This window comes from Epinephelus fuscoguttatus, linkage group LG14 (assembly GCF_011397635.1).
Source record: "Epinephelus fuscoguttatus linkage group LG14, E.fuscoguttatus.final_Chr_v1".
Classification (NCBI taxonomy): Eukaryota; Metazoa; Chordata; class Actinopteri; order Perciformes; family Serranidae; genus Epinephelus; species Epinephelus fuscoguttatus.
The window spans coordinates 11,764,065-11,780,675 of NC_064765.1; the positions used below are offsets into that span (position 1 = coordinate 11,764,065).

The 16,611-nt window shown below is 41.0% G+C and overlaps 1 protein-coding gene across 1 annotated transcript in view; it reads left to right on the top strand.

The window, feature by feature from the left end:
• crip2 (cysteine-rich protein 2) overlaps positions 1-16,611 on the top strand; it is a 31,960-nt gene that overhangs the window by 11,549 nt on the left and 3,800 nt on the right. The window contains exons 2-4 of the mRNA XM_049596531.1: positions 8,320-8,414; positions 14,653-14,710; positions 15,889-16,020. Of these exons, the coding sequence (XP_049452488.1) occupies positions 8,320-8,414; positions 14,653-14,710; positions 15,889-16,020 (285 nt within the window). The remainder of the gene's footprint in view (positions 1-8,319; positions 8,415-14,652; positions 14,711-15,888; positions 16,021-16,611) is intronic.

Sequence of the window (16,611 nt, forward strand, 5' to 3'; positions counted from 1 at the left end):
TCATTGGTTTTCATAGAAACTATTTGATGTTTTTATCCTGTGCATTTGATGTCTCATGACTCCACTTTCCCAGAAGAAAGACGACTGCCCTTGTATAACTTTGCCTGGCTCCAAGTGGCAACTTCTGGGACTGAAAAATGAAGCCAACGTGGAAATGCCACAAACTGCAGTTACATGTAAAATAAACACAAAAATAACAATACATGTGAAATACACAAAAATACATGCGTAAATCTTCAAATTGAAATTGTATTAAATCTAATTTCTCAAAGTTGGACTTACACACACCCAGATAATGCGAATTGGAAGTCAAATTACTCCTGGATGTATACAGTAAATCAGAACCAAACTGGCACTTGGGGCATGCTCCCCTGTGTCCGCCTAGGGCTTTGACCCGGAAGTCAAATAGCATTAAATGCGTAATAGAAGAAGAAGTCGGTAACAACATGGTGAAATCTACATCCAGAGCCGTGCATTTTTGGACAGACGAAATGTACAGAGCTCTAAAGTTGTCCACCATGGTACCAATTTGCTGCTAGCTAACCGTAGCTAACTTTGTCAACCGTTTGGTCTGCAATGTAGTAGGTAATAGGTCTCCTGTAGCTCCACTTAACTGTGCATGTAAACGCCTGTTGAAAGTGGGAATGTTGTGCCATTATTTTTGTCTCGCCATTCTGTATAAAAGGCACGATCACAAAATGGGAGACAAAGTTGTCTTGCTTATAAACTGGCAGCAAAGAAGGTAACAGCTCCACAACGATTTCTATCTCAAGGAAACAGCAGGCAGGATGGGTTATGTGTGTGACACAATACCGAGAGATTTAAGTAGCTAGAAGCAGTTAGCAGCTAACTCAAGAAGGAAGAACACAAACCAAAAATACCCGCAAATTGGGAAGACTATGAGATCTGGGAGCTCCCAATATAACACGTATGGTAAATGATTGTTATCACCATGTTTTGCCATTATTACTGCTTACAAAGTGCTGCCTGATGTGTATATGTCACACTAGAGGCCGACACTGTTGTGTTACACGTCTCGGCTGTCGCGTTTCTTTTGTTTCCAGAATACCGCCATGCTATCTAAAATAACAAATTGGGGCGACATTATGCTGCCTCTGTTGGGTCTGTATAAAAAAGCCAGTGTAATGAGGGGACTTCATTGCAGCCCTATCGCAGGATCTCTGTGTAAATAGAGCATATGAGTCAGATGCACCTCTTGCCCCTCCACAGCTCCACCCTCTTGTCCAAATTTCCTCGCTTCTGGCCTGAAAATCCAAGATGGTGATGGCCAAAATGCCAAATTTGAGGCTTCAAAATGGGAGTCAACAAACCAATAGTGACATCACAATCGTCGCGTCAGTTATTTTTATACAATCAATCAATAGTTGGCTCTTGATGATGTCCTTGGTACTAATATCATTGACAATAAGTCATCAGAACAGTAGAAAAAGCTGAAGGTTTCAAAATAAACTATGACCGAGGTAAAACGACTGTCTCATTACTTATGGTCTTTCACAGATGTCCAAAGTAGGTCTTTGTAGGGCTGAACCCAGTGCAGTACACAGTATGAATATGTCTAACCTTATTAAATCAGAAAACACCAGCCATTCCCAATTTAAATGCTTTTTCCATTTACGTAAAAGCACCTAAATCACTTACTCATGCCTTGAGTTTTGAACGGCACAAATGACTGTGTTTAGATGAGATGCTGCCCCTTAATTTCCTGCCAGTATAAAGCCAGCAGCAGTGCTAACACTGTCGTAATGCCACTTCTGTTGGGCGTCAAGTCAATTTTTGTGTTGCATTTGAGCCTGTTTGGTAATTTCCTGGCTCCAAATCAACTTAACTGTGCTGAGGTGGGTGGAGTGCCACAGTTGGGGTTGTGTTAACGCACATCAGGTGGTGCAGTCTCTGCTCTCACTTTCTACATGAAAATGTGCTTATGTTTCACATCACAAACACAAGCTCTAACAGCAGTTTTTGTGGCTTAAGTTGACTGACGTGCGCACGCAGACCTCTTCATAATCACAAAAACACTTCCAAGCCTCCCCTCCTTTGATTAATGTTCAGTAACATCAGTGAAAGGAGCATTTGTAAACACTGAGGCTGAATCAGAGACAAGAGGAGTCAGCAGCAGGCTGTCTCTGTGATTTAAACCATATTGACAATGCAATCAGAGAAGCCGAGCGCAGACTGAAGAGCTTAGACCAGGAATTTACAAACGAAGTTAAGCAGCTTACAGCAGAGCAGGTATCATATGGTTATGGTGGTGACCTCTGACCTCTGACCAGCACTCTGTTTTCAATTTTTCTTCATCCTTTCACCTGGAGCTCAGTGTTCTTACAGTATCATTGTCTGTCAGTCAGTACTTTATATGAATAATGACATATATTCAAGAGACACAGTGTGATTTAAATGACAACAATGTTAAAAGTCCCACAAATTCAGAGGTTTCTGGATCTCTGTTACAAGCAAATTCAAATCCAACACATGCCAGGGTATGTTAACATAAAATAAAGTAAATTAAAGCTCCATTCCAGTGCATCCTTTATGATATTTAATATTTTTCTGAGTCCCACTGGTAGGAGGTCCCAGGGCAGACCCAGAACACACTGGAGGGATTACATATCTCATCTGGCCTGGGAACACAGTTCACCCCAAAATCAAAAATACAGATTTTCTCCTCTCCTGTAGGACTATTTATCAGTCTGAATCAATTAAATATATTGGGACTCATGGAGGCTTGTGCTTGTGACAGCATTAAAAAGCGGTGACACGGGCACTGGGGAGTGCTTCATCTCAGTGACAACAGTATCTCGACATTACGTTAGCCTCCTAGCTAACGTGATGCTACGTTAACAGAGGGTTGTTTACACAGTTAACAACAAGCATAAGAAGCGTACAGTGATAAAAGCCCAACACTCAACAGCAACATTCAGTATCCCACGATCTGTACCCACAAATGGGCTTTTTTGTCTTTGTTATAGTTTCACAAAGCTCCGGACAGACAGTAGCTAATGGAGTGGTAGTGACACCACCAGCGCCTTTCTGAAAAGCTCAGAGATTTTCAACTAGAAGTGCTCGGAGCAGTCACACAAAAAAGCCAGAGTGCTCTGGGAAAAGACACTGGACATGATACTTTTTCTGTAGGCGTTTGAGTGGGTTCAGTGAGCTAGCAGTAGATGCACGCTTGCTTCTGTGCAGTGATACGGTTGGTGGGTGTATTTTGGTAGAAGTAAAATAGTTTCTACATGAAACTGCTCACAACAAATGTCGTTATTTGCTGCTTTATTTGCACCACATATTGAGTGCCATCTAGTTCCTTTATATTCGAGAGAATGCAGAAATCTCTACGACCGATATGTCCAACACTCAGCAACTCACACCAAAACAATCTAGATTAATAAACAGCACTACATCTAAGAGGAATAACGGATATATTTTTGATTTTTGGGGTGGACTGCCCCTTTAAACATGTTATATGTGCAACATCTCCCACATGCAACCACCACAAATGACACCAATATGTCTGATTTACGCTGTCCCACCTTTAAAAGCTCGTACCAGACTGAAAAAAATCTATTTAAATCTATTCAAAGAAGTCCATGCTCTCTTAAAACACAGTGAATATTTCTCTGTTAAATGATAAAACCGTAACACAGTCCCTCGGACCAATACAAACCAATCAGGTCCAATCCCATGGATCTTTCTCAGAAGGGATTATCAATTCTTCAGTACCTCCATATTTTGGTATGTTACGTTCAGTCATTCACAAAGTCAATTGCTCTTACAGCTTTTCCCCCAGGAAATGGTTTAGCCGAGGTGGTAAGCCACCCAGATTCACACATATCACACGATGCAATATGTGTGAATCTGGGTGGTAAGCCACCCAGATTCACACATATTGCATCTTGTGATCCATTTAGATTGGAGATTACATTCTAAACAGCAGTTAGGCTCACGTTAGCATTTGGGGCGCCCAGCAGCTTAGTAGGTAGGACCGCCACCTCATGCACAAATGCAATGTCCTTGCAGCAGCGGCTGCATGTTGTCCCCTCTGTCTCTCCCCCTTCATGCTTTAAAACTGTCCTGTCATTAAAGGCGAAAAAGCCCCAAAAATAATCTAAAAAAATAAATAAATTATAAAGCATCGACTGTGTGTGAAAAAGTGTCTCGGCTTATTGGAATTACTAATTGGAGATATCTATTGTAGTTAGTTTACAACAAAAAAGACAATGTCAGGTGAGATGTACTCCAACTGTTTAACAGGGATTTCCCCAAGCTGTCCTGCTGTTTACATTGAACCACAGGGGAATCCTTTGTTGTGTGCTTTTGAGTGAGGCCGTTGTGAGAGAGAAAACAGATTGGCTATAAAGGGATTTGGCACATTCTCATCGATGTTGACAATGTAAATGTGAACATCCGCAGAGACTTCCCTGTGAACAGGGGCCTGTTTGTTTACACAAGTGGGTGCATTTACCCTCAGGTTGTTGCCGTAATGAGGTGGAGGAAGACTTGGTGGCATTTCAGTTGCCTCATTTGTGCCCACATGTTTACTATTTTGGGAGAAGAAGAGCTGTCTGTTGGTCCTTTGGTGCAATCCACCTTTACATACATGTAATATGTCAGTCTAAACATATATTTTCTGGCCTTATTCCAGTGGTGGAGGCTACACAGTGTGAAGGATAATTAGGATAGAGGCTGATTGGAGCTGGGGGGTATAAACATCTGGGCCTGAGGCAGATCCCCTCCACCTCCCCCCACTCTATAACTCCCACAACACATAATACAGACAGACAGGCTCTCCACTCTTATAATAACAACTGCCCTTTAAAACAGGGAGCTGTTAAACAGTGGACTTTGTGACTACACACACACACACTCACAGGAATGAGGACACACTTGTTAGGCTCTGACGTCTGCTCCCATTCATACACTGACTTCAAACCTGTCTGGAGGTATGTCTGTGTTTTAGTTTCAATGATACGAGCACATACACACACTGAAAACGACACACTGAGGACACACCGGCAGTATTTTTAACGCTGCAGAGGTGTCAGGAGGTATATGGGTATCCTCAGATTTAGGAGGAAATAAATCACATGCACTCATACTCAAGAGCAGACAGGTTAAGCTCCTGCTGGTTCCATTTATACTCCGTCTTTAAACACTGTCTCAAGGTGTTTTAAAGGATTGTTCTCTTAATCTATAAGAGACGGGCAATCCGACATTCACGTCCACTTCACGCTGTGATTGGCCAGCTGTGTGGAGGTGAGAAAGGAGCCGCTAATATTCCTGTTTACATGTAATTCATGACTGTGTTTGACAAATCGATGCCCTAATGTGTCATTTATCACGTCAAAATATGGAAAAGAAGAATATCTTGAGGTGCTTGTGTCATTTTGTTTCTTTGCTACTGCTGGCAGACTTGCTCAGCTGTGCAAATACAGTCTCCCTCTTTCACTCCTTCAACCTGTTAATAGCAAAGTCTCTCATAATGTTTAAAAGTAGTTGTGTTTCTACTTCAGACCAGAAATGTGGGCTTTTCTTTTTGGCATGCATCTCTACCCTACAGCCTTGCAAACTGTTGACTAGTTGGTTTGTGTACAATGTATCCATGACAGTGTACAAACCTAGGCATAAACAGACAAAGAGGCCGTGTGTCGCAAACTGTGGTAAAAAACCCCAGTTGAGACGCATATTCCAAATGTGTTGTATTCATGTCCAAAGAATGCTCCTAAAACCAGAATAATATCGACATATCACGTGTTAATAGGAAAACGCTACATTGGGAATAAGGCTTAATTCTGAATATCCAAACAGAATATGCCGTTGACATGACCCGTATCAAATTCGGCATATAATATTATACGTCCCTCCTCTCAATGTCGGCCAGCTTGTCAATTTCCCTTCCAGCGTGGTGTTTCTAAACAGCTATACACACATTTGATTTCAGAAGTGGTCAGACATCACATTGTACAAACGAGTTCTGTTCGAGCATACTCCAACCCTTAATAGTTGAAATATCGAATAATTTCAGCATTATATCAAGGACTGAACACAAATGAGAAACATTCACCTAAGTAGGCCTATATCAAGGTAAAATGTAAGAAAGAACCCAAGACTGACATAATATTTGGAAGATACACCATTTGACCACTAATTTGAGAACCTGGAGGGAATTCTCATGGTAGAATCTGATTGGTCTCTTTCTTACACCAAAACTGAAATACAAGCATCTCCACTGTTGCTACAGATGTGGGCGAGAGTGCAAATCTTTAGATGTAGACCACTCTCATGTTTTTTGGAAACATCAGAAAATAACTGTATTTTGGGAAATGGTATGTAAAGAGCTTAAACACATACTAGGATATGAGGTTCCTCACAGTCGTTTGGTGCTTTATCTTTGTAAATTTTCTGAAGAAGATGTCTTTGCTCGTGATAGATATTTGATCAAAATATTGCTAGTAGCAAGCAAGAACGCTATTGCTAGGACCTGGGGTAAAGAAACACCACCAACAAAGGACCACTGGCTAACACCTGTGGAAGAAATCTTCTTAATGGAGAAACTGCCACATACTGAGACTGCAAGAAACGGAACTAGAAAGAAAGTGGGAGAAATGGACTCTATACAAGAGTCAAAAAGTCAACACTGCACTGGAATAATAATCAGCAGATACACCAATCCTAAAAGCTGCAAAAATGTCAATTTCACAAAAGCTGTTATAATAAAGATTTAAGTGAAAAAAAAAAAAAAAGTTAAAATATCAGTCAGAGGTTGAAGCACCAGTGATAGTGTCCCTTTAACTGAAGTGGTCTTGCCTGAAGGTTTTCTGTCCATCTCCTGATTTGAGAGCAGATTATTGATTTTAAAGACTGATTTATTATTGGCTTTTTACTCTGAATAACAGTGTCTTTGAGTGATTAAACATTTCCTGCAGTTTGCTATATGTCCAAGTCAGCATTCCTATGCTTTCAAGTGTTGATGTGAGGTCACGCACCCCATCTCCATCTGTCCTCCAGGGCTTTGTTGGCCATTTGTCTCAGTGTTTTTGTAACTGACTGGAAGAACTGATTGGAGAGTAAACAGAAACCTCTGCAGGGAGTAGTCGGATCTCCTAAAGTGATCCCGAGAAGCATTTCTAGCACTTGATACCCATAACGTCATTTTCACATCAAATCAAATTAAACTTATAGCAGAAAGAAGGGAGTTCATTTGGTCAAAGGGTGAAAGGAATACAGGGATGCATTACAAGAACACACACAGTCCATACAAGGAACAAAGGAAATGCTGCTACTTTCTCTCTGAAGTCAGAAAATTACTTTCCTGCTTGAACGTTAGCCAATTTTTTAATGAAATGAAACATTTTTAAATGCAAGAAGCTTTCAATTTTTTTGTGATTTATTTTTTTTCCCCTTGCATGTTTTTTGGGACAAATTAGTTCTTCTCATGCTGTTCCCTCCAAAATCTCTGATGTCTGATTTAATTTGCTTCCTGAATTGACGCAGACGCAGGAATGTGACAGCATTTTTTAAAGCTTATTGTACATATGGGAAAGCAGCTAGAGAGAGGAAGTCCAGGAGGAAGTAATCTTCTGTATGTCTGCATACATGCTGTATATGTTTGTGTGTGTGTTTCTGACTGAGGGTATGTAGGAAACAGACTCCAGTATCCGGCTATTTGTGCCCTGCCTTGATAAGAGAAGGTGTTTCCTCTGCTGCCTGCACGACTCCTTAGGGCCCATTGTGTGGAAGCAGCAGGGATTTATTATTGGAAAGGGTATAATTAGGGTCCCTGGCTTGTCTGGAGGCGGTCTGGGAGAGAAAGGGGACGGAAATGGGGTTGAAGGGCTGTGTACAGCAAGATGGGTATACTGTAAACTGGGGGAGGGGTGTGTGTATGTTTGGAGGGGTAACACAAAGGATCTGGGTTATATGTGGGCACCCCCCACTGTTCCAGCTGGACTGGGACTCACGCCACTGTCTGTCTATCCCGCTATGACATCATCGCTGCATCCTGTGGTGGTACACAGGCATTCCCAGTATCCCCACCCCCGGTCACTCAGATGGCATGATGACAGGATTTCCCCCTCAGGAGGACACAACAGCCCAGAGATACAGTACAACCATTTATTGTTCTGGACGGTGAAGCAATTAGGGGACGTCATTCCTCTCTGCGATGAATGATTTGAACGCGGCATTATAACACGTACAATGCCTGACACAATCGATGGCTGTTGTTCATAGTAATGTATATAAGTGCAGCTTTATGTTACTGCTTGCACTCACACCCCCATCTCTTTTGTCTTTCATGTGCAGCTGAAAAGGTGTCATCGCTGGGAAAGGACTGGCACAAGTTGTGTCTCAAGTGTGACCGCTGCAACAAGCTCCTCAACGCTGGAGGCCACGCTGAGGTCAGTAAGACACCACCAGTAACAGTACAACACTGTCCCTCTCACGGCTGAAATCTAAGGCATCTGATACAAATCAATCTTCTCTAGTGCTGTAACTAACTGTAGAGGAAAGTACATCTATTGAAGTTCTGTTCTGAGGCACTTTACTTCCATTTTATGCCTTTATACTTCTACTCCAACACATCTCAGAGGGAAATGTTGCATTTTCTACTCCACCACTGTTCATTTATGTCAAAGTTTTAGTTACTAGTTACTTATTAGATTAAAATTTTAACATGTATGATCAGTTTGTGAAATAGCATCCATTGTTAATTGTTATATTAAACTACCAAAACCTCACACCTGGTTTCACACCTGCTCTGTTTGGTTCGGTTCAATCAAACTCAAGTTCATTTGCCCCCTAAGTGCATTTCGTTTGGGCAGGTGTGAACTCAGCAATCACACTCAGGTGCGCACCCAAACAACCAGACCGAGACCCTCTTGAAGAGGTGGTCTCAGTCCGGTTAAAAAAGAACTCTGGTGTGGTTCGTTTGTGGTGAGAACATGTTCCAACCTCAATCTGAACTAACTGCAGTCACATGACAGTGTTTGGGTTAAACGTGAGCATGTTACAGTCCTGGAGGATTATTAATGTGCACCTCCTCCTGTATATAGTCCACGATGAGCAGCGCTAAAATCAACCTGCGCAGTTGTCCCTCCATTGTGACATTAGAGTGTCACATTTATCTTGCAAGTGTACTCTTCTTCAACGTCTTATTCAGTAATTACATGAAAATTCTGACCAATCAAGAGCAGCTTTCTCACACAAGGCATTTTATCTAGTCCGCTTGTAAATGCTGCTCTGAGAACACAAACCAATTCTTGGCAATTATACAACTTTGTAACAAAATTAGTTCCTGACTGAATGGTGAAATGTTAAAGGAAAAACAGGAGTAGAGAGAGATGTGGGTTTCATATCTGTAACTGGGGCAGTGACAGATAGGGACTCATTGTAGCCTGTATAGTAGCTGTGCTCACAGACCACGTCACTAACATCGCCTGGGGACGGAGTTCACTGCCCACTGAGGCCATTCATGCCAACATTATATGCACTCAGTGATGCTGTGAAGCACTGTGGCTAAAAGTGTCCACAAATGGCTCTTCTGAATTTACTTTATGGCCTTTCCTCTAGTAATACAACTTCTATTTTAGGTTGTATGTTGTTTTTTCTGTATAAAATACTGGGTCAATCCTACAAACAACATGCCATTGATTCTTTACAGTTTATTGACTGTTGTGGTGAAATGTAACAAGGGAAAGCCAGTCCTGCCTGGTCATGAATGGACTTATTGACTAACTGACTCTACAGGGGATCCTCAGTGGAAAGTGCTAACAGAATAGTATGAATATGTTCATGGTTTGGGTGAATCATTGAACATTGACTTGTTTCAGTGGTTAAAACTAGGAGAAATTATAGTTCCGTACACAAGAACAGTATGTCTGTTTTTATTGAAAATCTCTCAGTGATGTTGGGACTACATGCAGGGCCAGTCTGTGATATACAGCAACTGCAAGCTAACCACTAACACACAGGCCACCCATGAAGATTTTAACGTTAGTCAGTCACAATAGATGTTTGTAGCCTCTTGCTATTTTTACTTTACTGTGTCGTTTACTGCCCGATGTTTGGTCTCAGGACTGTGCATGACGTCATTTAAATAAGGAGACCTTTATGTAAGAGGGAAATGTTTGTGCACCATCGACTACTGTTTCATTAATGTCTGTAAATTGATCCTGTTTTGGGGAAAATGTTTTACTCCAACAGAGGCTTCACTTAAAATCGACAATAGCTTCTTCCATTTTGGACTAATGGACACAATTAACTGATTCAAACTCCCGCCTTCCCTTAGTTACTGTTTCTAGAAACACAGCGACAGCGGTTCAATTTAGCTGGATGCTGCAGTGTGTATTATATCAAATAATTTCAATACATCAGGCAATATAGCTCAAGAAGCCGACAGCAAGGATGAATAAAGTCACAATGGAATGCTTGACATTGTGTATATCCAAATAAAGATTCACTGTACTTCAAAATAAAGTGGTTTTTTTTGTTTGGTCCATCCTGAATGGACCACACAAAAAAACCCACTTTATTTTGTGACCCACCAGTTGGGAACCACTGCTCTACACGGTCAGGGTTAGAGTGTCACTTTTACAAGTCGGAATTTGGTTTTCTTTTAAACATAGATGAGCCTCGCACACGGCATATCTAAGTGTAACAGTAAGGAGCACAGAGCAAAAAGGGGCGGGACTTAGGAAGAGTCAATTTAGACGGTTTGCTATTGGCCAGTGGTGGCAATCAATGTGTCAAACTTCAACAAAGTTGCCCTTTCTTAAAAGCTAGTGTGACTGGGCCTTCAGACTGGAAGAGGGCAAGTGTGTTTTTTATAAAGATATGAATTTATCTCATTTCACTTCATTTAACTTGTGTATTTTTGTACAGGAAGTTGCTGAGTGCCTGCTTTTTTCCTGCCTTTTCATGTGTCTGGCAGGATCTGTCAATATGAGTAGACGTTAACCCCCTTAACGTTACAGAATGAGTTGCCTTTTTCCTCCATGTTGCATAATCACACTGCAGTATCACGTCTCAACATAAACAGAGATTTTCTTATCATGCCCCTTTGCTTTTACCTTTCATGACCCAGCCAACATATCAGTTCTCACCCTCTGTCTCTGTGTGCATGGGTGAGTCTCCCGCTCCTTTCTCAACACAAAGAGGATGTGATCTCAGAGTCTTTGTACATAAAGCAATTTCCCTGCAGACCCCAAAGGATGCTGCTCTGCTGTTTAATCTCTGCATGATTACAGTAATGTAGTCACACAATCTCTCTGAAGCCCTGCGCTCTCTCCCGGCCCACCATCCTCTCTGTCTCTCTCTCTATGGACAGTATCCAAATCCCGCCCCAGGCTGCAGCACCGTGCCACGAGCCTGACTTTAGTAGGCAAAAACTCAATACTCGATCATCGTCATGGAAACAGAGTGAGGCTGAGAGACATATAAAAAAAATTGAGAGCACGTAAAGGGACTGGTTTTGTTGGGGAGGGTGTTTGATGTCATTTCAGTCCTGGTATGCAAAAGGTTATGACCCTCAAAGCAACACTGACTGCTTCTTTAAAAGGAGTCTGAGGCCACCGTGGCCTGCCGTCTGAGGGCCGAGTGAGGGCAGCAGCTTCCTGCTGGTGGCAGAGAGCCAGGCTTTCAAAGACACGGTGACAAGTGTTGACCCTGAAACATCGGGATTGTATGTAACTGCAGACCATCAGGAAATGTCCAGCTGTGTTCCAGTGACAAAAGTGGGTATTTTCTAACAGATATTGGTTGTTCGATGGAGACATGCGGCAGGCGCACTCAAACACCAGAGCAACGCCAGAGCTGCGTGCACAATTCCGAGCGCCTATTTTTCAGGGCTGGACACTGAGATAAACAGAGTTCAACCTCTGGAACGCAGCAGCATGCACCGCATGTTGTGACGAGGACCAACCAATCACAGTCGACAGATACCTTTTCCGTCTTCCGTAAATATTAGTCTGGGGTAAATATTGAAAAGGTCATTTTGGTGCAGGGCTGAAAGAGCGTTATATCTGTCCCACGGACGATAGGCCCACACACTTATAAACAGCGCTTGCTGCTTGTTAAGGTTTCTTTGCAACCTCAGATGTAACCTGCCGCCACGCTTGAAAGCTTGCACAGAAAAAGGTACATAAGTAGCGTCCAGCGCCTGCCCTCACATTTTCCATGCAGTTAAAGACGCAACATGTGTACGGCCCCTAAGTTTACATTTCAGTGCGTTTTAGAACAGTTAAATCTGAGGGGTCAGGAGATGAGGACACAGGTGTAATAACATTGCCGGACTCATGATCTGCAGTTTTAGGGAAAAGGATCAAAATCGATGCAGCAGAACTGGAGACATCATTTGTCTTTTTAAATTCCTTATGTCAATAAATTGGCACCTACATTACCCGCAATGCAACTCAACCACAAACAGTTTGATTGGAGGTTCGGGTGTGTTATGCTAGTAGCAGCTAATAGCCTTGAGCTGCTAGCCTCAAGCAGAGATGAAGAGTGGGTTACAGAGGTCTGGTAACCTCACATTTTTCTATGTCCAGTCCCCACATTTACACATGTACAGAAGTACTCCCCAACAAGCTGACAGTTAGCCTTGGGTTAACGTCGGGCCATGGGTGGGCATCTGTTGCACTAGTTTTTGCAGTGTATGCCGCACCGTTGGCACTAGTCAGCTCCTGTTAGCTGTTTTTAGGCCAAGTTAGCATGTTATTGGCGTAGGACCCAGCGTAGGCTGTCAATGAGAAAAATCACTCTGATTGGCAGTTCAGCTCAGTGCACAAGAAGAGAAATGGAAGCGGGGAGATCAATCAAACTACTTAAGTCAAGAGAGCGTGAAATTAAGTTATGTTTGGTAAGATTTTTTTTTTTTTAGCCATTGAGCTCTTTTGCAGAAATGGTTCATACTTTTTTGTGTCACTGTGCGAAAATATCTTTGTCCTTTCAACATCAGGTTGTGCTGTTAATATGCTACCTAGCTAACTAGCATTTTGAATCTGTCCTGTCAGTCTTCTGGTTTCCCTTTTTATTTAACGGATACAGACTACCGCCATCTGCTGGTGTGAAGAGTTATTTCCTCTCACACAGGCGCAGAATTTATGTGCTACTTTGTTGTTGGCTGTGGTCTTTGTGGTGTGTTCAAGCACAACTTTTTGGCTAAAGCACAGGCAACTTGAGGTGATGCAACAGTCGGCCTTTGTCGCCACTAGTTCTTTGATGTGGCTTTGGTGTGCCTGGCCTTTAAGTGATGTAAATTGCCTTTTAATGTGTAAAATTGGCAGAGTTCCCCTTTAGGGAAAAAAAAAAAGATTTTCTTGTGAAATATACTGGATGGTTTTACTGCTTCAGGCTCTTAAAAATCCTTTGAATGATGCAATCTGGAAGGGAAAAAACACTCTTAGGTTGAACTGTCCAGCCTAATGCCACAACTTGATAGCATCTTTTAAAAGCCTAACCTTTTCTGAAATAGCTGCCCGCTGAGACAAGTAGTGACTTTACGGTAAGCCTGTAAATAAAGGAAGTAAAAATGGAGCAAAAACAGCCAAAGGGGTCAAAGTTAGTCACCTCTATTCTGGTCTCTCGCACAGGGACTGAAGTCCGGCAGTGTGAGTGAGTAGAGGTTGAAGCAGTAGGGCATGTAGATTAAGATGAGGATGAGGTCAGGGAGGAGAAGATGGAGAAAACAGACTTAAATGTCAGGAAGTGGGAAGTGAGCTGCTGGGAAGAGAGTGGGCTGTGCAGTGATGGTTAATCCATTTTTAGGGTCCCTTTGCCTCACAGCCAGAGCCACAGTGATACTGTACACCCGACAGCCACTCACTTCACTTGACAATGAAGCCCAGTGTGTCCTGTCCTGAGAAAGTCATCAGTGCTTAGTCACAGCTCTACAGCAGTGCCCAGACCTTCACGGATCTCATAAATGTCAAACAGGAAGTGTGAGAGGAGTGTGCGGCTGCTTTAACAGTAGCTGATCCCGTCATGGTTAATTCATTATTAAAGGCGGGAGAACAATCCTTTTTTCCTGCCACACCATCTTCTGAGGGAAAGGAGCTCATGTGGCCAGAGCAGAAGGGATTGTGGGTAGTATGGCCCTTATTTAACACCAGTTTTTCCCCTTACCACCCCGGGCCTGGCGTCTTGCCCGTGCCATTCTCTTGGTTCTTCTCTTCTATGGGCATTAGGCTCTGGACCAGTGGCCACCCTGGCCCTCAGCCCTGATCCCCTACCGGAGCTGATCACATGCTCCTGCAATGACCGCTACATTCCCAGCATGCATCAGCACCAGGCCATCTATGTCTTAAGTCTGACCCCTCAAGTGGCAGACGCTCACGGGGGCACAGACACTGAAGTGTGGTGCTGGATCCACCAGCTGAGTCCTGTTTCTTGGAGACAGCAGCATCATTATTTTGTGTTGAGATGGAAAAAAAGGCTCATTTCCGTTTTAGGACACAATCTCTCCATCTCGTCTCCAAAACCAAAATATATGATGTCAGAGAAAAGCGTGAAAATATGACTTCACATTAATGTCATGGTTTATTTTCCCATTTGCGTCATCAGGTTTTTTCTCTCATATCCTTAACATGCCAATTAAGTCGTTGTGTTTTATCTGAATGTCTTTTTCTGTCTCTCCCACAGCACGATGGACGGCCCTACTGCCACAAACCGTGCTATGCTGCCCTCTTTGGGCCAAAAGGTGAAGTACATGTACATTTATTCAACATAAACTACCTCACATAGACATTTTTTATGCATCTTAACTAAACTTTGTGTAAACTCTCTTTTTGTATGCTCTATTGCATCTTAATTAGATTTGTTGTTTTGTAGTGTGTGAGTTAGTGTATGTATTATTTATTGTTGTAACAATGCTTTGCTTAGAAAATAGATTTTAATCTCATTGAGACTTTTACCTGATTATATAAAGACAAAATAATATTTTTAGTTTGGAGGCCTAAAATTTACTGATTCATAAATAAATAGATCAATATTTGATTAATAAATAAAAGAACGTATCATTATTAATAATAATAAGAAGAAGAAGAAGAAGAAGAAGAAGAAGAAGAACAATTATAATAAATACATGTGAATAGTTTATCTTAACACAAAATTACTTTTATTTATATGTATTTAGGTGTCTATATGTTAATTGACTGGTTCACTTGCGACTGATGTAAGCTAGCTGCAATATTTATATTTTGGGATTAATTACCAATATTTATTTATTTATTCATTTGTTTATTTATGTAGATATTTATTTCTGTATTAATTTAAAAATTTTTTTATCATATCAGTAAAATATTTATTTACTTATTAATTTACTTTATATATTGTGTTTATTTCTGTATCTATTTCATCTTTTTTAATATTTTATTTATTCACTTAATTTTATTTATTTATACATTTATTTCTGTTTTTATCTATTAATATAGTTGTGTAGGTACATATTTATTTCTGTTTTAATTTTATCCTTTTCATTTTATATATATTTTATAATTTATTTTATTATTTTTTATATTTTATCATTTTATATATATATATATATAATCATTTATTTTGTATTAATTTAATCTTTTCAATGTTTTTTATTAATCCAAATGTAGTTATTTCTGTATGTATTTCTGTATTTATTTATTTACTTAATTATGTATGGAGACATATTTCTTAATTAGTATGTATCTGTATTATAACATTTATAATATAATTTTTATTTTATTTATGAATTATATTTATTTTATTCCATAAAGTTTTAGGCACAGCTAATTATAATATTTTTTAGCTCACATGTATTATTTTTAGCTAACATGTCCTCCTCTATTTTTCTATTTACTTGTTTTACTTAATGTTTTTTTAACATCCTCTCCTGTATCTTCTCAGGTGTTAACATCGGTGGAGCCGGCTCTTACGTGTACGATACTCCAGCCAACAACAACCCATCTCCCACTGGTGTGGATTCAGCACCCAAAGCTGAGGAGAAGCGAGTGTTTGCCCCCAAGCCACCATCCAAAGGTAAATGAGAAGCGTGTATTTAAACTGCATGTACTGTAAATCAGCATGTGTTGACTGGGGGAGGAAAAGCCAGTCAATAGGGGCGTTTGTCTCTTAAGATATTGGTGTGTGAGGTCAGAGGGAAAGCTGCTGCTGACTCAATGATAACAACACTGATACACGCAGTCTTCTGGGACTGGAGGAGGATTTTCTCAGACGTGTCAGATAGGGTGTGTGTGTTCTGGGAAATCACTGTCAGCAGGAACAAAATCATTTTAACGGATGTTTTCTGTCGATTTATCTCCACTGTGCAGTTTTCAGTTAGCGGCTGTTTTCCACCCACTTCATTGCTGAAGCCAGAAAACTGAGCAGTGATGTAGGATGTTGTAACCTTTCTGGATCGAAACCTTTAAATGTGTCAGGGTTAAAATTTGGAATAGATTACCAGATGATGTGAGATCTTATGAATGTGAATCAGTTTTTAAAAAGTAGGCGTTAAAACTTTTTATTTAGTCAAATGGAAAGAGGAGAGATGTGTCAACATCAACTATTTTTGTACGAGTAATATAATGCCTAACTATGTGGCTATATACTGTAATTAAAGTTTTTCAT